Source organism: Phyllostomus hastatus, unplaced genomic scaffold, assembly GCF_019186645.2.
Source record: "Phyllostomus hastatus isolate PE091 unplaced genomic scaffold, TTU_PhHast_1.1 phas_contig_34, whole genome shotgun sequence".
Lineage (NCBI taxonomy): Eukaryota > Metazoa > Chordata > Mammalia > Chiroptera > Phyllostomidae > Phyllostomus > Phyllostomus hastatus.
In genome coordinates, this window is record NW_025333857.1 from 41,597,147 (window position 1) to 41,623,891 (window position 26,745).

Consider the following 26,745-nt stretch of genomic DNA (forward strand, 5'->3'; position numbering starts at 1 on the left):
AATAACTAAACTTCATTCTAATGTCACATGATTCTAGTAGCACAGCCAATCACATAATCCCATATATTATCCAACCAACATATCCCCACATCATCCAAGATACCATTATCAACAACAGGGTGGGGGCAAGGGATTCAACTTCTTTAAAAAAATCATTACCCAAGGAAGAGAGAAACATCAATTAGTTGTCTCCCAGTTGAGCCCCAACCAGAGATCAAACCCATATGTGCCCTGATTGGGGATCAAATCCACAACCTTTGAGTGTACAGGATGATACTCTAACCAACTGACCCACCTGGACAGGGCAGGATCCAACTCTTTTTTGATTTCCTAGGAATTCAATTTTGAGAACAAACACAAAGCAAATGGGGTTCAATCATCTGATAATAGCTCTCTAAAAGTGAGTACACTAGTTCTACATATTAGTTCATGTTCTTGAGCACCCCAGAATTCCTTAGTTTCCATCTTTCTTATTTTTTATTGTATATTGCCCCATTACCTTTGAATCCACTTATATACTTTTCCACTTCTACCCACGCCTTCCCTTATATCAGCACTGTTGCCTGTGTCCATGAATCCTTTTCCTTCTTTGCTCCATTCCTCCACTCCCCTAACCTGCTCCCAGAACTGTCAGCCTGCTCACTCTGAGTCTGCCTATTTTTCTTGTTAGATCAGTTTGTTCATTAGATTTCACATATGAATGAAATCATATGGTATCTGTCTTTCTCTAACTGGCCTATTCACTCAGTATAATGTTATATACAGTCCATTCAAGCTGTCACAATGGGCTAAATTACTTCGTTTTTACAGTCAAGTACTATTTTATAGTGTAAATGTCCGATAGTTGTTCTACCCACTCATTTACTGACACGTGGGCTGCTTCCAAATCTTGGCTATTGTAAATCATGCTGCAATGAACATAGAGGTGCTTATATTCCTTCAAATTAGTGTTTTGGGTTTCTTCAAATATGCATCAAGTATAATTGCTGGGTCGTAAGACGGTTCCAATTTTAATTTTTTCAGGTAACTCTGTATCGCTTTCCACAGTGGCAGCACTAAACAGCATTCCCACTGACAGTGCAAAAGGGTTCCCCTTTCTCCACATCCTCACCAGCACTTGTTTGTTGATTTACTGATGATAGCCTTTTGACAGGTGTGAAGTGATATCTCACTGTAGTTTAAATTTGCATTTCTCTTATAATTAGTGATGTTGAGCACCTTTTCATATGTCTATTGGTCATGTATATGTTCTGTTTGGAGAAGTGTCTATTCAGGTCCTTTGCCAATTTTTTAATTGGATTGTTTTTCTAATGTTGGTTTTTTATAAGTTCTTTATAAATTTTGGATATTAACCTCTTATCAGAAGAAATGGCAAATGTTTTCCCATTCAGTGGACTGTCTTTTTATTTTGTTTATGGTTTCCCTTGCTGTGCAAAAACTTGTTAGTCTGATGTAGTCCCATTTATTTTTTTTTCTTTTGTTTCCCTTGCCTGAGAAGCTATATTAGAAAAAAAAAACTGCTATGAGCAATGTCCAACATTTTACTGCCTATGTCTCATTTTTGGATTTTTATGGTTTTAGGTCTAACATTTAAGTCTTTGATCCATTTTTAATTTATTCTTGTGTGTGGTGTAAGAAGGTGGTCTAGTTTTATTTTTCTGCATGTACTATCCAATTTTCCCATTATTTATTGAATAAAGTATCTTTAGCCCACTATATTTGCTTAATTCCTCTTTTGAATATTGATTATAAAAGTGTGGGTTTATTTCTGGGCTCTCTATTCTGTTCCATTGATCCATGTGTCAGAATCATTCTGTTTAGATTATTACAGCCTTATAGTATAGTTTGATATTAGGTAGTGTGATTCCTCTAACTTTGTTCTTTCTCCACATTACTGATGCTATGCAGGCCTTTTTGTGGTTCCATATAAATTTTTGAAATATTTGTTCTAGTTCTGTGGAATATGTCATTGGAATTTTGATATGAATTGCACTGAATCTATAGATTGCTTTGGGTAGTATGGACATTTTAATGATGTGTATTCCTCCTATCCATGAACATGATATGTGCTTCCACTTATTTGTACCTTCTCCCATTTCTTTCTTCAGCTTCTTATAACTTTCTCTGTATAGGTCTTTTACATCCTTGGGTAAAATTATTCCTAGGTATTTTATTCTTTTTGAAGCAATTGTGAATGGGATTGTATTCTTAATTCTCTTTGTGACAGTTCATTATTGGCATATAAAAATGCAACTGATTTCTGGATATTAATTATACATTCTGCTCTTTTACTAAAATCATTTATCATTTCCAGTAGTGTCTAGGTGGAAATCTTTAAGATTCTCTATATACAGTATCATGTAATCTGCAAAAAAAATGAGTTTTACTTCTTTCCAATGTGGATGTCTTTTATTTCTTTTTCTTGTCTGATTGCTATGACTAGGGCTTCCAGTACTATGCTGAATAGGAGAGGTAAAAGTGGACACCCCTGTCTTGTTCCCAGATTTAAAGGGAATGCTTGTAGGTTTTGCCCACTGAGTATGATGCTGGCAGTGGATATGTCATATATGGCCTTTATTAGTTTAGGCATGTTCCCTTTACTCCCACTTTGCTGAGAGTTTTTATCTTCACCTGATTTTGGAATTAAGCTAATGCTGGCCTTTAGTCTGGTTAAAGGTTTGTCACTGTTGTGTATCTTCTCAAAGAATTAGATCCACTGTTCCTTTGTATTGTTTTTTAGATCCTATTTTGTTTATTTCTTCTCTGATCTTTATTATTTTCTTCCTGTCACTCACCCTCAGCTTTGTTTTTTTTTAAGTTCCTTTAAGTGTAAAGTTAGACTGTTTATTTTTATCTTTTTGTTTAAGATATGCATATAATGCTATGAATTTCCCTCTTAGGACTTCTTTCCCTGTGTCCCACAGATCTGGGGTTGTTGTATTCTCATTTTCATTTGTTTCAATTTATCTCTTGATTTCTTCCTTGATCTCATTTTTGACCCTTTCATTGTTTAGTAATGTATTATTTAGCTTCCACATCTTTGTGTATTTTTCAGTTTTCTTCTTGTGATTGACTTCTGGTTTCATAGCACTATGGTCAGAAAAGATGCCTGATATGATTTCAATCTTCTTAAATTCATTGAGACTTGTTTTGTGTCTAGTATGTAGTCCATCCAAGAAAACATTCCATGTGTACTTGAAAAGAATGTATATTCCACTGCTTTAGGGAGAAATGCTCTGAAAATATTGCTTAAATCCATTTAATCTAGTATGTCATTTAAGGCTGCTGTCTCCTTATTGATTTTCTGTCTGGAAGATCTATCCATTGAAATCAATGGGGTGTTATATCCCCTAGTATGACTGTATTTCTGTCAGTCTCTCACTTTATGTCCATCAAGATTTGCTTTAATAGTTAGATGCTCCTGTGCTGGGTGCATACATGTTTACTAGGGTTATATCGACTTGTTGGATTGTTCCCTTTATCATTTTGTAGGGTCCTTTTTTGTCTCTTAATATAGCCATGATTTTAGAGTCTGTTTTGTTGGATATAAATTACACTATGTAAGCTTACTTTTCCTTTCCATTTGCATGAAATATCTTTTTCCATCCCTTTACTTTTAGTCTGTGCGTATCTTTCATTCTGAGGTAGGTGTCTTGGAGACAGCATTATGTATAGGTCTTGTTTTCTTATCCATTCAGCTACCCTATGTCTTTTGATTGGAACACTAAGCCATTTATATTTAAAGTGATTATAGATAAATATGTATTTATTGACATTTTATTTTTTTAACTATTTTCCTCTGTTTTTTTCCTTTTTCTTCTTAAAGCAACTCTTTTAACATCTGTTGCAATACTGGTTTAGCGGTAACAAATTCCTTTAGTTTTTTTCTTGTCTGGGAAGTTCCTATTTCTCCTCCAATTTTAAATGATAGCCTTTATGGGTAAAGTAGCCCTGGCTGTAGCCCCCTGCTTTCCATCACCTTGAGTATTTCATGCCAATCCCTTGAAATGTTTCTGTTGAGAAATCACATAACAGTCTAATGGGAGCTCCCTTGTGGGTAATTAATTGCTTTTCTCTTGTGGCTTTTAAGATTCTCTCCTGGTCTTTAAGCTTTGCCATTTTAATTATGATGTGTCTTGATGCGGGCCTCTTTGGGCCCATCTTGTTTGGGATTCTCTGTGCTTCTTGGACTTTCCTTCACCAAGTTAGGGAAATTTTTCCTTCACCAGGTTAGGGAAATTTTTGGTCATTATTTCTTCAAAGAGGTTGATAATCCCTTGCTCCCTCTTCTCCTTCTGGTATCCCCATAATGTGCATGTTGTCCCCATAATGTGCATGTTGTTATATTTCATGTTGTCCTACAGGTCCCTTGAACTCTCCTCATTTTTTAAAATTCTATCTTCTTTTGCTGCTCTGATTGGGTATTTTTTCCTGCCTTTCACTGATTCAGTCCTCTGCTATACCTAACCCACTGTTTAGTCCTTCCAGTGTATTATTTCATATATTGCATTCTTTATTTCTAACTGGTTCTTTTGTATTTTTTCATGCTGTTGGGCACCTTTGTAATCATTAATTTATACTACACCTGATAAATTGCTTGCCTCCATTTATTAGCTCTTCTTCTAGAAAATTTACTTGTTCTTTCCATCATTTGGGGCCTGTTTCTTTGCCTTCCTATTTTGGCTGCCTCTTTGTTTCTTTCTATGTATTAGGTAGCTCTGCAAAGAGTTGGGTGCAGTCCAATATCAGACACTGCCCCTGGACTACCTGTTTAGAGCTATCAGTGATCCCCAATTTGTGGCTTCTGCTGGACCTGGATGTTTGCTGAAAGAGCCAAGGCCAGCTTTACCAGCACCAGGCTGGGGGAGGGTCAGCTAAAGTCTCAAAGCTTCCATAGATCTGTCTTCACCCACAGGCTGTGAGGCGTAATCACCAGAAGTGCCTCCAACTGTACTCCTCAGCAGCCCAGCTTAAGCTCCACAGGGTAGGCTTACTGCTTTCCCCCAGAGCTGCTGCCTTACAGACCAGAGTGCTCTGTCTGATAAAGAGAGCTCTGTAATATGGAAAATGACTGAGCATAGGGATCTTGGCAGCTGACCCTTCAGTTCTCTCCCCAGAGCCACCAACTCCAGACTCTCCTCATGCATCTCGCATCTACTCTGCCCTCTCTCTGCTGAATCCCAGGCTAGGTGGCTACAAATGAAATTTTGTGCATTGGCCCTTGAGGAGGCATTCTAGCCATCTATCTCTGGAGGGCAGAAACTCTGCTGCTTTTCACAGCTGGATGTCATTTGGCTTCCTTTCCTGGTTCTGGTGCTCTAGGCCGTGGAGTCCAGCTTGGGGTTTAGACTCCACAATTCTCAGGGGTTGGAACCCCCCTCCCTGGCCACTGTACTATCCCCCTGGAATTTCATCTGCCTACCGTGGGAGCCCAGACAGCCTTCTCATTTTTCCATACTCACTACCAGTCTTGATGTGGTGGTATGGTTTCTTCTGTAAGTCCTTGGTTATATAAAGCTTCTCTCTAGCTAGTGTTCAGTTGGTTATTCAGGATGATTTTTCTATAATTTAGTTGTAATTCCAGTTTGGTGCTGCGAGTTGGTTAATGTAGCTTCCACCTAGTCCAATGCCATCTTGGATCTCTCCTCCATCTTTCTTAAGGCCTAGTTGTTTCATTCTTAATTCAAATCTGTGAATCACCCAGAATCCTTCTGGAAAATTATTTTTTTGCCAGAGTTAATCAGAATTGTTTCTGTTGCTCAACAGTAAAAAATAAAAAAAATAAAAAACAATCCACTATGCCCTGACCAGCATGGCTCAGTTGGCTGGAGCATGGTCCCACAGCCAAAGAGCTGTGGGTCTGAATCCCAGTTGGGGCACGTATAGGAGAGAAATCAATGTTTTTTTCTCACATCAATATTTTTCTCTCTCCCTTCCTAAGAACTGTCCTAAAGTGAGAATTAAAAACAAAAACTAAAACAAATAAAAAGAAACTAAAACAGAAACCAACTTAAAGGAGTATGATCTGTGTCAATCTGATATAGTGATATACCTAAAAAGATGTGAACCAATATTTCCTTTGAAAGCATCTTATCTAATTCTATATTAAGACAACAAAAAGAAGTGGAAAAGATTAAGTTTATCACAGAAAAAAAATCAATCTAACTCAGAGAAAAATCCAATTAGTATTAAGTTATATAATACAAGAAAATCTTATTAAGCCCAGAGTAAATTGTATACATACTTTTTTCTATGAAATAACTTAAAAGAATTGAATAATTAATTTAATCTAAATTAGCAATAATTAGGAGAAAGTAACAAATTTACCTTTTAAATAATCATATAAGTGGATATTCAAAAATAATATAGTGATACACTAAAAAAAATTAGATTCATGTTAATGTTACACAAAAAAAGAGGTGATATCAATTACTCCACCTAAACTGAAAGCAAAATGAACAAAAAGATCACTGTAGTTAAAACACAGTAGTCATCCCAATACAGGAAAAGTTTACAAGGAAATAAAGTAGATAGGCAAAAATGATTTAGAATTCAATTTAAATCTTTGAAAACTAGAACACATCTTACAAAAATGTCAGTGTATGATCAATTAGCCAATAAAGGCTTGTAGAGAACTTTCTATGTGCTTTGCCTGTAGGGCTTTAAAGAAGCAGCATCAATTTGGCTTTGCCTTCAAACAATTTTTCTACTCCTTTTGGAGACAGAAGACTAACACATAGGAAGCACAGAAAACAGAATACAATATTAAATTGTTACAAAACTCAAGGGAAAAAAGATAAACAGACAAAATTCAGAAAAGCATATGCAAAAGAAACTAATTCAAGTTGGTCCTTAAAGAATATACATAATTTGAATAGGTAGAAAAAGGAATAAAAGAGTTTTAGTAAGAAAGATCCATATGAACAAAGGCACAAGGTACTAAGAACAGATACAGGGTAAGGCAAAAGTAGGTTTATAGTTGTTTGTATGGGATATAATACAATTTATAAATAATAAAATGAGAATGCACTGTTTTGCATATTCACATCTGTAAACCTACTTTTGCCCTGCTCTGGACACCAAGGAAAGAGATACCTGATAAAAAGTGAATTCTATACAATACAAAAAATGTGGGAGAAAAAATAGTTTTGGGTGCATAATTTAAATTCCCATTCCATTCATGCTACCTCCTGTCAAGTTATATAATTTGTGAATTTCAGTTTCCTCATATATATTTAAAAAATAGAGCCATCACCCTTTCAAAGTAGTTTTAAAAATCTATAACCTAATATATGTACAGTATCCACCACAGTGCCTGCATGGCACAAGAGTTACACACAGTAGATTGGAATTCCCCTCCTCTATGCTGGAGAACAGTAGAAAATAATATTGCTTAGGTGGGGCAGAATTAGGCTCCACACTCTCCCTAAAACTTAAGAATTTGGGACAGATGAAAGAAGAATGCTGACAGAAGTAATTTAAAGAAATAAGCTGAATATTAGAAGAATGAGAACTTAGAATCAATGCCTGGCTAAACCACCATAATCTCAGCAGTCAAGGACATGGACCAAAACATAGCAATGTAGAAAATAATGAAGGCTGTATCTTAGAAAAGGATGACTAAGTTTTGGAAGTAACTGAATATGAAGCATGAAAGAAGATAAGATTTCTGACCCAACTTAACAGGGAGATGATAGTGCAAGACTAAATCATTAGAAAAGACAAAAAAAAAACAACACACACACACACACACACACACAAAACCATGATTCCAAATTCTCTAAACATATCTTAGACAATTATCACAAAACTATTGTGCAGTCCAACCAAGATGGGGGCATAGGTAGAAACCCTTTGCTTCCTTGAACAACCAAAAGGAGGATAACAACGAATCTAAAATTAATAAACATCCAGAAGTGCAAGAAAATCAAACTGCGTGGAACTCCGACAACCAAGGAATTAAAGAACAATTCAATCAGAACAACCCAGACTGGTGTGCCAAGACAAAGAAATATGGCCCAAATGAAAGAACAGAGCATAACCTCAGAAAGAGAACTAAACAAGGAGGATATAGCCAACCTATCTGATGGAGAATTTAAAGCCCTGGTAATCAAAATGCTCACAGATCTGATTGAGCTTGGTCGAAAAATGAAAAAAAAAAAAAATGAAAGATACCCAAAATTAAATAAAGCAAAATATTCAAGGAACCAACAGTGATAGGAAAGAAACCAGGTCTCAAAGCAATGATTTGGAACAAAAGGAAAAAATAAACATCCAATGGGAACAGAATGAAGAAACAAGAATTCAAAACAGTGAAGAGTGTCTTACAAACCTCTGGGACAACCTGAAATGTCCCAATATCTGAATTATAAGGGTGCCAGAAGGAGAAGACAACCAAATTAAAAATTTATTTGAACAAATAATGAAAGAAAACTTCCCCAATCTGGCGAAGGAAACTTCCAGGAAGACTTCCAGGAAGCCCAGAGAATCCCAAAGAAGTTGGACCCAAGGAAGCTCACACCAAAGCACATCATAATTACATTACCCAAGATTAAAGATAAGGAGAGAACCTTAAAAAGCAGCAAGAGAAAAGGAGACAGTTACCTACAAAGGAGGCCCCATAAGTCTACCAGCTGATTTCTCAAAAGAAACCTTGTAAGCAAGAAGTGACTGGAAAGAAGTATTTGAAGTCATGAAAGGCAAGGACCAACACCCAAAATTACTCTATCCGGCAAAGCTATCATTTAGAATAGAAGGGCAGATAAAGTTCTTCCCAGATAAGGTCAAGTTAAAGGAGTTCATCATCACCAAGCCCTTATTATACGAAATGTTAAAGACTCTTATCTAAGAAAAAGATCAAAACTATGAACAGTAAAATAACAACAAACACAACTATCAACAAATGAACCTAAAAGAAAAGAAAAACAATGAAAGCAAAAACTAAGCAAACAACTAGAACAGGAACAGAATCAGAGAAATGGACATCACATGGAGGGATTTCAGTGGGGAGTGGGAAGGGGGGAAAAGGTACAGGGAAGAAGAAGCATAATTAGTAGGCATAAAATGGATGGGGAAAGACAAAAAATGGTATAGGAAACAGAGGACCCAAAGAACTTATATGTATAACCCATGGACATGAATTAAGGTGGGGGGAATGAGTTGGGGGGACAAGGTGGAGGGGGGATAAAGGAAGAAAAAATTGGGAGAACTGTAATAGCATAATCAATAAAAAATACTTAAAAAAAAAAAAAGACTGTTGTAAACTTAGGTACCAATCTAATAAATCAGACTGCAAAACACCAAACACTAAAATGCAATTAAAACCATGATTTTTTAAAAGGGTCATATTTAAGTTTGCAACACAATTCCTACTCATTTTGTTTGTACTATAAGAGGAGGAGGAAAGGAATAAAAAGAGGAAATAGTAGGCACTAAAATGCCTATAGGATTGAAGAAGATATATGTGTCCAAGATGGAGTACTTCACATTCTCTTCCTCGTGGCTTGCTTCATTATCTCCTACTTTCCATTTAGCAGTAAACCACTTTTTGTATTGAAATAAATCTATAGCTAAAGGGTTTATGATCAGTTAAAGAGTATAAAGAACCTATGAAACATAGGGAGGACAATAAATATTTGGGAACTAGATTTTAAAAATTTAATTTGTAAGCCTAAGTAACATAACAATCTTATCCATTTTAAATTCAAGCAAAACAATTACCAAATAAAAAGTTCATTTTCATTTCTAATAGGTATCATGGGGACAAGGTTATTGTAAATCAACTCAAAACATCATTCTGAAGATATCTAACACTTGCAGCCAACTGTTTAGTCACAATAGCTATAGAACCTTGTGATTCTTTCATTGATTTTCAAAGTACAGACCACATATCTTTCACTAACTTGGAAAGCAGAATTATTTCCCCTGAAATTTTTTCATAGTCTTACCAAACATTATGATTTAAAAGGTTGTCAATGTTCTACGAAAACTGTATCTGTGCTCACCCTAATTATTGGGTTTAGTTCATCTCAGCTAATGAATCTTCATGTGTTTCAGGGCTGTTTATATTTATTAAGTCTACATTGTTGTATGTCTTATTACATCTCCAAGTAATAAATATGGTTCAATGATTCACAGAACTAAACAGTAATGAAAACAGAACTGTAAATAATGCAACTCATAAAAACAACATAAATTTTAAAATAATATAGGACTAATACAGTCACTATAGAATGTAAACCTGTATGTGTCTAAGAGTGATATCATATAAGCAGCTGAAAGAACAATTATAAATAGTAAAGTAAGATAGTTATCAATCTATTTGTTCCTAGCTATGAAACACTGGCAAGACCAGACCTGAACACACAGTTTTTGTTTCACTTTCAAAGCACAATGACCTGTATGAGTCTTTCCAAGAATAAGTACCAAGTAATAACTTTCCAGAAGAAAAATGAAAGCCAGAAAGCACAGAGGATTTATCTAAATTTGCACGCCTTACAGGGAAACCAAGAGCAAGTCAAACTATTGCCAAGGAATTCATTACACCAAGAGACTTAATTACAAATATCACACTCACAAACATAAAACAGAACAAGCTATTGGCAAAATGCCTTTATCACATGGACTGGGAAACGTAATGTGAAGGAACTATTATTATTGTGCACATGCTAGCAGATTGCTTTACAGCTGGACAAAACCAGTGATGTGTACATTTTGAATCAACAGAATAAAAGGAAGAAATATACAAAAAATTTGATCTGCTTATCACTGAAAACCCACGAGATGTTCCTATTAAGTTACCATATTTTGTCATGTATAATATACACTTTTTTGCTCAAATTTTTGAGGGAAAAATAAGGATGTGCATTATACACACATCCTTACTAGTACTAGTAGTACTAGTCTGTATCTATATAAATGTTTTTAATTCCTTCATGCTTATTTATTTATGTGTTAAAAGTGTTACTCAAGAAAGCAATGATATCCATATGCAAAATAACACCCTGGAATATGATAATCAGTTTTGTTTCTAAATATAAATAAATAAAATTTTTTTTAAAAATTAAAACAGGAGATTTTTTTCCTGAAAGTTTGGACCTAAGTTGTTTTCCTAAAACATGGGTGCACATTATACATGGCAAAATACGGTAATTATTTGTGAGCCATGATGCACCAGGGGTGTCCAACCTTTTGGAGTCTCTAAGCCACACTGGAAGAAGAGTTGTCTTGGGCCACACATTAAATACTACAACACATAATCACAAAAATATATCATAATATTTTAAGTAAATTTATGACTTTGTGTTGGAACACATTCATAACCCCCATGGGTCGCAGACATCCCAAAAGACTTAAGAACACTGGCATCATTAATATCAGTGTGTCATGAATAAAAGAGGTTATGCCTGGACAATATCTATGCAGAGATTTATTTCTAGGCAACAGGTGTAAGTGAACAATATGTACCTTGACCTCGACTCAATATTAAAAGAAAGAGTAGAATTATGAATACAGTCAAATCAAAGCTATGCCCTGTTCATCTTTTTTAAATATTAAGTTGTCCTAAGATATAATTCACATAATTTATATATCTCATGTCACCACAAATTCACCCATTTCAAGTATGAAGCATATACTTCCTTTTGATGTATACATCTCTGCAAATAGGGAATATAAAACTATCTTTCCACACTAAAGTATGCTGAAATAGATATAAGTTTACAGATGGAAAATGTTATTTAAAGAAAACATTTCTTTATGCCACAAATAATAAAGATCGCCTCTACAATTTCCAGCAGCATTGGCAGCATAACTCAGCAAAATATAGACTATCTCAAATAGCCTGAACCTATCCTTTTAGGGGAAATATATCACAATTTTTAATGTTAAGGAAAATATTAGAATTAAGATCAAAATGTGGTTCAGACAGTTTGTCCCAATTGGTCCTCATCTTTTAACGAGTAATTACAATTACTTATATTTATTTATAAATAAAGTGTCTATTATCCTTTTTTATCCTTATTTCAAAGGTTTTCTTGCCAATGTCTTCGCTTTATATGTTTTGCTGTATGTGCTATGTTTTTTTTTCTTGAAGTGATTTAAAATTCAAGTGAATAAAAAGTCCTACACGTAAGTAGTTCTCTGTAAATTTTAAAAGCACACTTGGAACTAACCACAACCATATTTTGTTACCGATATAAAAATTTAAAAATATTATTGCCTCCTCTGTCCTATTACTCCCTAATTTTTGTATTCATAAATAGGTACTCCATTTTAGACAAATTCTTTAAGTGAGCTATGTTCATTCATTCATTCATTCATTGGTGTAAACCAAGACATTAATTGCTCCCATCTCTGAAGTGACTTCATCCCATGAGAAGTTCTGCACATGAACAGGGTGAGGCAAAAGTAATTTTACAGTTTTTTGTATGAATAATAAACTGTGTTTCATGTAGTTACAACTGTAACCCTACTTTTGCCCCAGAATGCATATATAAACACTCATGTCTCCCAATCTCACTGATCCATTTTTCATGACTGTGATAGCCCCTTTGAGTAAACTCAGGACAAAAGATAAATCTGTAGAGTTCTCTCATTTTCTGATTATTTCCTGATTTTTGAAACCAAGGCATTCTCTAAAGTTTCCAACAAACTGTTCCATTTTTCCTCAGCAAAGGTATTTAAAGATTTAAAGCAATTTTATGAGAAATATATTTCTTTCATGAACTCCTGCTTCATTTTTAAATTTTTTAATTTAAGTATGGTTGGTATATAATATTATATTAGTTATATTAGTTTCAGGTGTAAAGGCTTGTTCTCTTAAATAATCACATTTACATTCACTATTTAGAGCTAATTCTATATTGAACTAGCTACAATATTCACTACTGGTGCTTTCCAATTGCTGTGCTCTTTATTTAAATTTGACTTTTAATTGGTAGGAGCACAGAAAAAATTGCATAAAAGATACAGGTGGTATGCTCTGTCAGTCCTTGCATGTGTGAGAATGTATTTCTTTAGCAGTCACACAAATGACATGTTGGTGAGATACTGACTTTTTGTTCCTATCATTTCAATTCTGGCATTTAAATTAACCAGCCTGAATTTTCATCCTTAGCAGGCAACCTATTTTGTCTCATGCATATGTTTATAATACTATTTCCTTGCTTTCTCTTTCTTAAAATTAAAAACTTTTTAAAAGACTTCAGTTTTGTTTTGTTTTGTTTTTAAAGGCTTCAGTTCTTTCAAGCTCAGATTTGCGTTTATCTTAGGAAAGGATTTTATCAACATTATCTTTAATGACTCCCTGTTCTGCTTGTTTCACGAACACAATCATGCCTCTGTTGGATTTCAGTTCTGTGTTCCAATAAAATTTTGTCAATTTTATTGGCAAAATTTATCTCAAATTTTCCTTCATATAACTGATTCAACTGTCTTCAGTGTGTACCCTCTTTTTGTCCTTCTAATGAAGTTTTTAATTCTATGATTTTACTTCCCAGATTTCTTATTTTACCCATCTCCCTTTCAATTTCTCTCAGCTGCTTTTTCATCTCAGTCTATTATTTTACCTTGTTATAGAACATTACTATCTCCCCTAACTTCTACAAAATTCTCTACACCCTTGGTTTTTATAAAGCAATAAACAGGGGATGTCCAAAATCAACTTCTATTGCCTGTAGCATATCTTTTTCAATACCTATTCCCAATAGATCAAATGAACAGATAAATAACTGTTCATAAATAACACATACAACACAGCTCCCAAAGTACATTTCAGCCCAGTATGTTATTTTCTTGGACACCAAACAGAAAAAAAGGAAGGAATTGGTCTTAATAAAGTATTTGATTTGGCTATTAATGATATTTAATAGAGGCACAGAAGAAACAAATGCCACATAAACCATTTTACATCAAGGTTGAAAAGGAAAAGTTTCCCCTCAAAGTCTTCCTTTTTTAAGCAAAACTGTCATTCAGTATTTTTAACAAGAGACCTCAGGCCCTACAAATGTAATTTTTTTTTACTTTAAAAAATTTAATCCTGTTGTTCTACCTTCCCTGTCTCTCCCTCATTTGTAAAAAGGCAGATGAAATAAAAACTAAAAATTGGACTCCCGGCCAAGATGGAGGCATAGGTAGACACACTGTGCGTCCTCGCACAACTAAGATAGAGAGGACAACAATTTAGAAACAGAATAACAACCAAAACTGACAGGAAATTGATCTGAATGGAAGTCGGAAAACCAAGAAAATAGATGCATTCTTCCAGACTGGTAGAAGGGGTAGAGTCAGGCAGCTGGGCACACAGGTCATGGCAAGGAGAGCAGAGTGTGTTGGGACCGGCGCATGAGGCATCCAGGGCGTGCAGGACCACAGTGGGTGGACCCTGAGCATACAAGCAGCATCTGGCAGACCTGGGGCCAAGGGGTGGCAAACAGCAGAGACAGTGAGGCAGCGATTGTGAAGCAAGGCACCGAGCACAACCCAGGATCCCAGCGCTAGGAAATAGAGCCCCAGGACACTGATTGAGGACACCTATGGGAGTTGAGGCACAGAGACTCCCAGCCTCACAGGAGAGGTCCTTGGAAGGTCCTACAGCGTGCACAAGCCCACCCACACGGGAATTGGCACCAGAGGGGCCCAGTTTGCTCAGGGGAAGCAGCAGAAGGGACTGAGATCCCACGGAGAACAGAGCAACCACCATTGTTCCCTCTCAGACTCCACCCCCACATACAATGTCACAACCCAGCAACTGAGGTGCCCCGCCCTGGTGAACACCTAAGGCTCCGCCCCTCATATGTAACAGGAGCAACCAGACCCCTCCCCACCAAAAAAGATGGCTCAAACAGAATTGAAGGCCCCACAACCAGTTTTTTTAAGTGATTGAGAGATAGACAACCTATCAGAGGCACAGTTCAATGCACTGGTGATCAGGATGCTCACAGAATTGGTTGATTTAGGTCACAAATTAGATGAACAAATGCAGGCTACCATAAGAGAAATGAAGGAAAATGCACAGGGAACCAGTAGTGATGGAATGAAAGCTGGGTCTCACATCAATGGAGTGGACCAGGAGGAAGAAAAAAATAAACCACCAGAAAACAATGAAGAAGTAAGAATTCAAAAAAATGAGGAGAGGCTTAGGAACCTCCAGGACATCTTGAAACGTTCCAACATCCCAATTATAGGGGTACCAGAAGGGGAAGAGGAAGAGCAGCAAGTGGAAAAGTTATTTGAACAAATAATAAAGGAGAACTTCCCCAATCTGGCAAACGAAATAGACTTCCAGGAAGTCCAGGAAACTCAGAGTCCCAAAGAAGTTGGACCCAAGAAGGAACATACCAAGGCACATCATTATTACATTAGCCAAGGTAAAAATGAAGGAGAGAATTCTAGAAGCAGCAAGAGCTAAGGGGACAGTAACCTACAGAGGAGTTCCCATCAGACTGTTAGCTGATTTCTCAAAAGAGACCTTGCAGGCAAGAAGGGGCTGGAAAGAAGTATTCCAAGTCATGAAAGGCAAGGACCTACATCCCAGATTGCTCTATCCAGCAAAGCTTTCATTTAGAATGGAAGGGCAGATAAAGTGCTTCTCAGATAAGGCCAAGTTAAAGGAGTTCATCATCATCAAGCCCTTATTATATGAAATGTTAAAGGGACTTATCTAAGAAAAAGAAGATAAAAAAACATGTTTAGTAAAATGACAGCAAACTCACAATTATTAACAACCACAACTAAAACAAAAACAAAAAGAAACTAAGCAAACAACTAGAACAGGAACAGAACCACAGAAATGGAGATCACATGGAGGGTTAGCAACAGGGAAGTGGGAGGAGGAGAGAAGGGGAAAAGATACGGAGAATAAGTAACATAGATGGAGGGTAGAAAATAAACAGGGGGAGGTAAGAATAGTATGGGAAATGTAGAAGCTAAAGAACTTATGACACAGGGACATGAACTAAAGGGGGGAATGTGGGTGGGAGAGGGTGTGAGAGTGGAGGGGAATGAAGGGGGGAAATGGGACAATTGTAATAGCATAATCAATAAAATATATTTAAAAATAAATAAATAAAATAAGCCTGAAAAAAAAAAACCTCAAAATAACTGTTTTGAAATTATCAAAACTAACAAAAATAAATGTAATCACTGTGTTTTCATAGTACCCCCAAAATAGAACCTCTTATTAAAAGCAGCAAACTCATATGAATTAATCCAATACAAAAAGCTCCTCAGAACAATAGTGTCACAGACTCAAATGCAATGCCAACTTTAAAACACAGTCATTAAAAAATCAAGCGAAATAATTTGATTTAATTAGCTGTACCTGCTCATCTCTTTGTCTCCATTCTTGCCAATTTTCTTCTCGTGAATCCTTCTTTACTGGGTTTGGTAAAGAAAGCTCATGTTGAACATTACAAGTGACATGGGAGGATTTCTGAGGAATTTTCTTAAAAGCAAGATTTCTGAGCTACGAAAACACAAAGAATATATTAAATTCAGTTTACCAATCCTGAGTACAAATTATTTTTTTAGAAGTTAAGAAATCAACAATATTTTTACACTTCCAAATACTACTCCCAACACTATTTGTATTTCTCGTAATCTTTGTAGAATATTAATTTTGCCAGCATTTGAGATGATGCTAGATTTCTAGATGAAATGATTACTTAGTGAAAATAGATTGTATCCTAATATACCATTACTTTAGTGATTCTGCTTTATTAAGGGGAATAAGTTTACAGGAGTATTGTGTGCTTTTGGATGTGTGTTTTTAAAATGCAAACAATAGGATTCAAAAAGATTAAAGTTTAATAGCTTACAAATTTAAAAGTTTAAATAGTGAGAAAATATATCTTATGTAATTCTAACAACTACTTTGCTAGTCCTGCAAAATATAGGGGTTAGTCCTCATAGTAACACAATAAACTAAAACTGTACTGGCCAAGCCACTTCCAAACAATAAGATTCATCTGAGATGCAGAAATTGAAACAAGAAAGAAATATACTGAGAGGTTGTTATGGATTTAATTGTATTTCACCAAAAGATATGTTGTAGCCCTAACCCTCAGTGTCTGTGAATGTGACCTTATTTGGAAATAGGGTCTTTGCAGATGTAATCAAGATGAGGTGATAATAAATTAAGGCAGGCCCTAATCCAATATGACTGGCATCCTTATTAAGAAGAGGTGAAGAGAAAGATACACAAAGAGAATGCCAAGCAAATAACAGAGGCAAAGATTGGAATGATGCAGCTTGCAAGTCAAGGAAGGATTGATGGCTACCACAAGAAGCTACAAAGAGGCACAGAAGAATTCCTCTTTTGAGTCTCAGAGAGAACACTGCTCTTGTTGAAACCTTGGCTTGGATTTCCAGGCTCTAGATAAGGGTGTCAGACTCATTTTTACTGGGGGCCATATCAGCCTCATGTTTGCCTTCAAAGGGCTGAATGTAATTTTAGGACCATATAAATGCAACTACTCCTTAACTAGGGGCATGAACTCTACATTCAGCCCTCTGAAGGCAACCACAAGGCTGATGTGGCCCCTGGTGAAAATGAGTTTAACACTCCTACTCTAGAACTGTTAGAGAATAAATTCCTGTTGTTCTAAGCCACCAAGTTTGTGGTACTTTGTTATGATAGCCTTAGGGAACTAATAAAGAGGTTTTAAAACAAGGATTAACAATTTTAATTAATAATCAATATATAGTTCTGCAAAAGGCAGTGATGAGTTACAAACACCTCTTTAAATAGCTGGGTTTTGCTATGGAAAGGACATAACAAGAGGAGATGCTACTGGAGATGAAGCACTAGCAAGTAGACTTGCTTTACAGAAAGTAAAGTCTGCTAGAACTACAGCCATTAAAGTGCAAAGGGATCATGAGGCTCCTCATATACACGATTTCTTGTTCTCTAATGTAAATTCCATTAGAGAACACTCTTATTTTCTGTTCCTCCATATCACCATTAACTCCAAAAAAAAGTGGTGGGCAATCAAAAGCTCTGAAAGACTAGACTTTTGAAAGAATATATGGTGGGGAAAACGTCTTTTAAAGTTATTCTCTGGGGGGCATTTTAAAAAGATTTACAAAGCAATGGTAACAAAAATGTACTAGAAAACAAATTGAAAAGGCTTTTTTCCTAAGTCATAGGCCATTATAAAATGAATATAGAAAAAAACCATTTTTCCTATTTGTCTCATTAAATGATACTGAAAAGGGTCCTTATATACCCAACTGCTCCTTGTACTAAAAGTCAAACACAACTGCTTTTCAGCATTTCTTTTAAAAACAAATGGGCACATTAAGTGCTGGCCATATATCTCAGGCTAAGAGTATCTAGGAGAGAGGAGCCTTCCATAAACTTACTCCCCTAAAAAAAGAGATGACTATCCGGAGGCAGCACAAGTGTCCATCAACAGAGGAGTGGATAAAACAACTATGGTACATGTATACAATGGAATAAAAAAGAAGAAAATTTTACCCTTTGCAACAGTATGATTGACCTGAAGAACATTATGCTAAGTGAAATAAGCCAGTCAGAGTAAGACAAATTGATTTCACTTATATGTGGAATCTAATGAACAAACTGAACTAATAAAATAGACAGACTCATAGATAGAGAGCGGGCTAATAGATCTAGGGGGCAGTTAGGGGGTTGGAGAGATTGAGCAAAAAGGAAAAAAGACTCAGGGAACTGGACAACAGTGTGGTGATTGAGGGGGGAAGGAGTATAAGGGGGACAAATGGTAATAGAAAAAAATACAATAAAAAATAGGATAGGATAGGACAGGATAGGATAAAAATAAAAATAAATAATAAAATCAAATCAAATGAAAGAGATGATCATCAAATGCATAAAAAGGTATAGTCAGGCTAATCATAGGATTATTGCCTATAATAGTAAAAAAAAAAAAAAAAAAGGAAACCACCTAAATGTTTATCACAAGGGTTCAATGAAAATATGATATAGTCATTTAAAATAATGTAGATCTTCATTTACTAATATAGAAAACTGCTCATGGATAATTAGGGGGAAAAAGCCAATATAAAAGTCTATTATATAATCCCATTTTTGTTCAGGTAAAATATGAATATAGATATATGTGTATTTATATATCTTATATATTCATATAAATTTATACATATATATAAGACATACCAAAATATTAATTAGTTATATCTCTAGTTATATTTACAAATGGCCTTTGTTTCCTTTTAAGACTTCTTTAGCTTTTGCAAAGAACACATAAGCTTCCACGGTCAGAAAAAAATAGAGGCATTTAAAAAATGTTCATTACATTAAATTTAAATACACACAAATTGCCCTGGGCTGGTGTGGCTCAGTGGATTGAGTTCCAGCCTGAGAACCAGGGGGTCGCCAGGTCGATTCCCAGTGCAGGATGCAAGCCTGGGTTGCAGGCCAGGCCCTCAGTGGGGGGTACACAAGATGCAACCACATACTAGTGTTTCTCTCCCTCTCTCTCTCCCTCCTTCCCCCTCTCAAAAATAAATAAATCTTTTAAAAAATTAAATACATACAAATTTGCATCCATTCATTCAAGTCATATTTACAAAGTACCTATGGACCAAGTACTATGGATACCTGAGTAAACAAGATAGTACCTGTCCTCATGATGTTTAGCCTATTAGGAAAACAGCCACAAATAATTATAATTGTTACCTCATTTGCTTCACTCTGCTGTTGTTCCTTCTTTTTTCTTCTTTTCTCTCTCTTTTTCTCATTTGTAGTTGATTTGCTTGTTTGAGACTTTCCAGTATTCCGACCTTTGCCTTTTCCAGGCTCAGAATCAGAGCCACTGCCACTATCCACTTGCAACAGGGCAAAGCGAGAAGCAGTAGTGGGAACAGAACTAAGAACTGCTGAGGCCATTGTAAATATTTTTCTTCTAAAATATTTCTGTCAAGAATAATTCCTGTGGAGGGAGAAAAGGAGGCAGGTGAGTAAACATAATCATTATATACGTATATTTCTCTGGACATAGGACTTAATAATATGTGGATTCAAACCACAGTCCTATGGGCAATAACATACTTTTTAACTTAAGACAACATAAAATTGTGTAACAGAAAATAGAAAATGATATATTAAGATTTCACAAAGGCAAGACTACCACCAATGCAATGTAATCATTTTCCCATATAAAGTTTTTGAAAACTGATGGTTTTTGTTTCTTTTATATATGTGTGTGTATACACACACACACACACACACACACACACACACACACACATATATATTCCTAAATCAAAATGGTTTAAAATAGAGAAATATGTTTATCCTCAACTTCCAAAACAGGGAAAGAAAGGAGTAGAGAACAGTCTTATATACAAAATGCTGCCTTAAGTTTCATCCTAGAGATTCCTACTAAGTCATAGAACTGAGAGCAAAATAGAGAACTTAAATTCCCTCAACCAAAGAAAAGTTTTTAAAATCACCTTCCACATTATGTTAGTTCACTAGCCTCAGTGTATCCTACCATTCCCAGCATAAATAGGTGGGAGTGGTTTCATTTAGTGTTTTTTCAGCTCTTAAAGAACCTTTTAGACTTAGGATATTAAAAGTCCTCTAGTAATATCTAACCCAAATTCTATAGCTTTAGAGATGAGGCCCCTCGTGCTTAGATTGGTTAAGTGACTTGCTGGGAAAGCCAAGACCTGAACCTAGACATGCTGAACCTGACTGCAAATTCAAAGAAAGAAGCTTTGTAACTACTTAGAAAGAAGACTAGGTTCTCTTTCAATTCAAAAGGAACATTTTTTAAAGAAACTGTGAAACTCAGACATTTATTCATTTTATTTTGAAATGTATCGGGTACACAACTGAATAAAATACTCTTAAGTTTTTTAAAAAAATAACTGAACACTCCAAGTACCCAACACTAAGATTAACAGAACATTAATGCACACTGTGCCTCTCCCCAACAGAATCCCCCACTCCCCCATCCAGAGATAACTATTATCCTGACTTCTTTTATCATTACTTTTTCTTCACAGTTTTATCGTATCTGTCTCAAATCTCAGTGCTCATATCTTAACAAGCTACTATCATTTCCACAATATCCTATTGTTTACATGGGTCCACCCTATTCAGTGTGGGAGGAAACTATGCAAAACAGTGAATACTAAGAGGTGGGAATAATTAATGTCCATTTTGAAAGCTAAGAACACACTATAGTTTGTATGTTTTCAGGAGGGAGCAAAAATGAGAAGCATGTGTTCAATCATCCATCTTAACCTAAGAATCCAGCAAATCAAAACAAGAGTTGATACTTGAAGACGTCATCTAGTAGTTATTAAATCAAAGTATTTTTATTATAATACCATCTTTAAGACCTATTCCTCCCATGCTCAGAAATAATATAAATTGAGATAAAATACCCCAACATACAGAGATCATATCACACTGATAAATTACAACATATTTGTATGCTTAAACATGCAGCATGAGAACTGAGGTTTTTTTAAATTACTAGGGAAAAAATATTACAAAGTGAAACAAATTCCAGACTCAAAAATATTACAGAATACATTAATTTTACTAAAATCCTGTTAAGGTTTAGTTGCTTTGAACACTTTAAGTAAAATAATCCAACAAAGCTGTTCAACCACCATTATTATATTTAATTTCAATTGGTAGGACTATAAATTGCACTTGGTAGCTGTTCACAAATATTCATTGTCCCTCCCTGAAGGATAACTATTTATCATTTTCCTGCTGAATGCAGATGTGACTATGTGACTGATTTTAGCCAGTGAAACATAAGCTTTAAAAGCCAGAACATGGTTCACCATATTCTCTTTTCCTGCTTCTATGATTGTGGAGGCATATGATGAGACAGAGTCTTCATCAATCAGGTCTGATGGAGTCTGAAACCACAATGAACAAAGTCTCCATACTAACCTGTGATGGATGCAGGGTGGGGAAAATTAGGCTTACAGTTGTGAGTATAAGAAACACAGTTGACTTCCGGCCAAGATGGAGGCATAGGTGGACGCACCGTACCTCCACGCAAAACCAAGATTGGAACAACAATTTAGAAACAGAATTAACATCCAGAATTGACAGAAAACTTATCTGAATAGAAGTTGGACAACCAAGAAGTTGAAACAGGCCCACTCTTCCAGGCCGGTAGGAGGAACAGAGAAGAGCAGCCGGGCTCAGGTCATGGGCGGAGAGCAGAGAGAGTTGGGACCGGGCGTGAAAGGCATCTGGGGCACGCAAGACCACAGCAGGTGGACCCTGAGTGGGCAAGCGGCAACTGGCAGACCCACTGAGGCAGCAACTGTAAAGCAAGGCAGTGCGCGCAACCCAGAATCCCAGCGCTGGGAAATAGAGCCCCAAGACACTGATTGAGGAAACCTATGGGAGTTGAGGTGCACAGAGATCCACCCAGCCTCACAGGAGAGATCCTTGGAAGGTCCCACGGCATGCACAAGCCAACCCACATGGGAATTGGCACCAGAGGGGACCAGTTTGCTAGGGCGATGCAGCAGAAGGGGCTGAGGTCCCACGGAGAACAAAGCAACCGCCATTGTTCCCTCTCAGACCCTGCCCCCACATACAATGTCACAACCCAGCAATTAAGGTGCCCCACCCTGGTGAACACCTAAGGCTCCGCCCCTCATATGTAACAGGAGAAACCAGAACCCCCCCCAAAAAAGATGGCTCGAACAGAATTGAAGGCCCCACAACCAGTTTTTTTAAGTGATTGAGAGATAGACAACCTATCAGATGCACAGTTCAATGCACTGGTGATCAGGATGCTCACAGAACTGGTCGATTTTGGTCGCAAATTAGATGAACAAATGCAGGCTACCATAAGAGAAATGAAGGAAAATGCACAGGGAACCAGTAGTGATGGAATGAAAGCTGGGTCTCACATCAATGGAGTGGACCAGAAGGAAGAAAAAAACAACCAAACCAGAAAAACAATGAAGAAAGTAAGAATTCAAAAAAAAATGAAGAGAAGCTTAGGAACCTCCAGGACATCTTGAAACGTTCCAACATCCCAATTATAGGGGTACCAGAAGGAGAAGAGGAAGAGCAGCAAGTGGAAAAGTTATTTGAACAAATAATAAAGGAGAACTTCCCCAATCTGGCAAAGGAAATAGACTTCCAGGAAGTCCAGGAAACTCAGAGTCCCAAAGAAGTTGGACCCAAGAAGGAACATACCAAGGCACATCATTATTACATTAGCCAAGGTAAAAATGAAGGAGAGAATTCTAGAAGCAGCAAGAGCTAAGGGGACAGTAACCTACAGAGGAGTTCCCATCAGACTGTTAGCTGATTTCTCAAAAGAGACCTTGCAGGCAAGAAGGGGCTGGAAAGAAGTATTCCAAGTCATGAAAGGCAAGGACCTACATCCCAGATTGCTCTATCCAGCAAAGCTTTCATTTAGAATGGAAGGGCAGATAAAGTGCTTCTCAGATAAGGTCAAGTTAAAGGAGTTCATCATCATCAAGCCCTTATTTTATGAAATGTTAAAGGGATTAATCTAAGAAAAGAAGATAAAAAAAACATGTTTAGTAAAATGAGAGCAAACTCACAATTATTAACAACCACACCTAAAACAAAAACGAAAAGAAACTAAGCAAACAACTAGAACAGGAACAGAACCACAGAAATGGAGATCACATGGAGGGTTAGCAACAGGGGAGTGCGAGGAGGAGAGAGGGGGAAAAGGTACAGAGAATAAGTAGCATAGATTGTAGGTAGAAAATAGACAGGGTGAGGGTAAGAATAGTATGAGAAATGTAAAAGCTAAAGAACTTATAAGTATGACACATGGACATGAACTAAAAGGGGAAAATGTGGGTGAGAGAGGGTGTACAGGGTGGAGGGAAGTGAAGGGGGGAATGGGACAATTGTAATAGCATAATCAATAAAATATATTTTAAAAGAAACAGTTTATTCTTGTATTATTATTCATTAATCATTGAATTATTTTCTATACACACAACTGTAAACCTACTTTTGCCCCACTCCTTATGTAGCTTGATCAAGAAAGCGACTTCACTTCTTTAAGCAACTGGGATTTTCAGGTTGTTACTGCAGTATGATATACTTCTTTTTCATTCTAAGACATATCAAAGTCATGAATTTCATATATGGATTGTTCTGCATGAGTTAAATATTCACAGATGTCTGTTCTAAAATCGCTCTCCAAAACTCATGAAAATTTTCTTTCTATGGCATAGGGCAGAGCTACCTTACCAGTATAACCTCAGATAAAGTTTCTTTGTCCTGCAGGGAGCCAAGTAAACCCTGGAGAATGCAGATACTCCGGGCCAGTTAGCAGCCTTATCTGATGCTCCCCAGGGGACAACTCTGTGCATATGCTACTCTATAGTTATTTGTCAACTGTGACAAGGGAAGTCCTCAGAAATCTACAGACAGCTGCAGAATACACTGTTGCTGATCAGGGTAGATAGGTTATTGGAACTGTTGGAAGAGTTTGTATTCTAGGTGTCCAAAACACAAGGTATGCAGTGTAGAGAGCAGCAATTTCTCTCAGGAATGGGGATGTACAAAATCTTTAAGTAAGCAAGGTTCCAAGCAATGGCCTCAGATATCTACATTCACATATAGCAGATATTCCCCCTACAATCACCTGCCAGTGGCATGCATTTTTTTCACATGCCTTTTTTTTTAAACCTCACCCAAGGATATGTTTACTGATTTTAGGGAGGGAGGAGGGGAGAGAGGGGAGGGAGAGAGAGAAACATCCATCAGTTGCCTCCTGTATACACCCCCACTGGGGATCAAACCCACAACCTAGGTATGTACCCTGACCAGGGAGTGAACCCACAACATTTTGTTATACAGGAGGACCATTCTAACTAACCAAGCCATCAGCCAGGGATACATGCCTTTTTAATGGCATAAGATCTAGCTGCAAGGTGACTGCTCAAACAATGCATATGCTTTCTACAAATTAGAGTCCATTATTTTAAACACTAGAAGTTGGAAAGTTCAACTTCCGGCCAAGATGGAGGCATAGGTAGTCCCACTGTGCCTCCTCGTGCAACCAAAATTAAAAATAACAAGAATTTAGAAATGAAAAACAACCAGAACAGAGAGAAATGAACCGAATGGAAGTCTGACTACCGTTCATCCAGACCATTAAGGAGGGACGGAGTCGGAGGCCTACGGAGAGGGGTCAAGGGGTCCCAGTGGGAAAAAGCAGTGGCTGGCAGACGCGGGAGCGCAGGATGCAGGTGGCAGTTGGCGGACCCCAGAGGCGCAGGGGCAGCTGACAGACCGGTGGCAGACCCTGGGCACAGGAGGCAACGAGCAGACCCAGTGAGGTGCACAAGGCAGCTGGCTGTCCACAGCCACACATTCGTGCACAAACTAAGCCAAAACTGGCAGCAACACAGACCACGCAACCCAGGGACCCAGCACCGGGAAACAAAGCCTAAAGGCACTGATTGAAAACACCTGTGGTAGTTGAGGCCAGGAGACTCTTCCAGCCTCACAGGAGGCTCCTTGGGGAGACCCACAGAGTCCTAGAAAGTATACAAGCCCACACGCCCTGGAGCCAGCACCAGAAGGGCCCAATTCGCTTGTGGGAAGCTGCAGAGGGGACTGAAGTCCTAGAGAGAGCAGAGCAGGCACCATTGTTCCCTCTCAGACCCCGCCCCCACATAGAACATCACAACCCAGCGACTGAGGTGCCCCACCCTGGTGAACACCTAAGGTTCTGCCCCTCATATGTAACAGGTGCGACAAGACCAAAGGAAAAAAAATAAAATGAAATAAAAAAGATGGCTCAAACAGAATTAAAAGCCCCAGAGCCAGTTTTTTTTAAGTGACTGAGAGACAGACAACCTATCAGATGCACAGTTCAAAGCACTGGTGATCAGGATGCTCACAGAACTGGTTGATTTTGGTCGCAAATTAGATGAACAAATGCAGGCTACCATAAGAGAAATGAAAGAAAATGCACAGGGAACCAGTAGTGATGGAATGAAAGTTGGGACGCAAAACAATAGAGTGGACCAGAAGGAAGAAAGAAACAACCAAACAGAAAAGAATGAAGAAATAAGAATTCAAAAAAAAAATGAAGAGAAGCTCAGGAACCTCCAGGACATCTTGAAACGTTCCAACATCCCAATTATAGGGGTACCAGAAGGGGAAGAGGAAGAGCAGCAAGTGGAAAAGTTATTTGAACAAATAATAAAGGAGAACTTCCCCAATCTGGCAAAGGAAATAGACTTCCAGGAAGTCCAGGAAACTCAGAGTCCCAAAGAAGTTGGACCCAAGAAGGAACACACCAAGGCACATCATAATTACATTAGCCAAGGTAAAAATGAAGGACAGAATTCTAGAAGCAGCAAGAGATAAGGGGACAGTTACCTACAGAGGAGTTCCCATCAGACTGTTAGCTGATTTCTCAAAAGAGACCTTGCAGGCAAGAAGGGGCTGGAAGGAAGTATTCCAAGTCATGAAAGGCAAGGACCTACATCCCAGATTGCTCTATCCAGCAAAGCTTTCATTTAGAATGAAAGGGCAGATAAAGTGCTTCTCAGATAAGGCCAAGTTAAAGGAGGTCACCATCACCAAGCCCTTATTACATGAAATGTTAAAGGGACTTATCTAAGAAAAAGAAGATAAAAAATATGAGCAGTAAAAAAGGACATCAAACTCAGTTAGTAACAACCATACCTAAAACAAAAGCCAACTAAGCAAACAACTAGAACAGGAACAGAACCACAGAAATGGAG

The 26,745-nt window shown here is 37.2% G+C and overlaps 1 protein-coding gene across 4 annotated transcripts in view; it reads right to left on the reverse strand.

Annotated features, from left to right (window-relative positions):
- The window catches only part of GKAP1 (G kinase anchoring protein 1), a 75,906-nt gene that overhangs the window by 41,977 nt on the left and 7,184 nt on the right, over window positions 1-26,745 (reverse strand). For all 4 annotated transcript variants that reach the window (XM_045840386.1, XM_045840387.1, XM_045840388.1 and 1 more), the window contains exons 3-4: window positions 19,679-19,931; window positions 16,322-16,465 (exon numbers count right to left, since the gene is read on the reverse strand). In XM_045840386.1, the coding sequence (XP_045696342.1) occupies window positions 16,322-16,465; window positions 19,679-19,888 (354 nt within the window). In that variant the 5' untranslated portion in view covers window positions 19,889-19,931. The remainder of the gene's footprint in view (window positions 1-16,321; window positions 16,466-19,678; window positions 19,932-26,745) is intronic.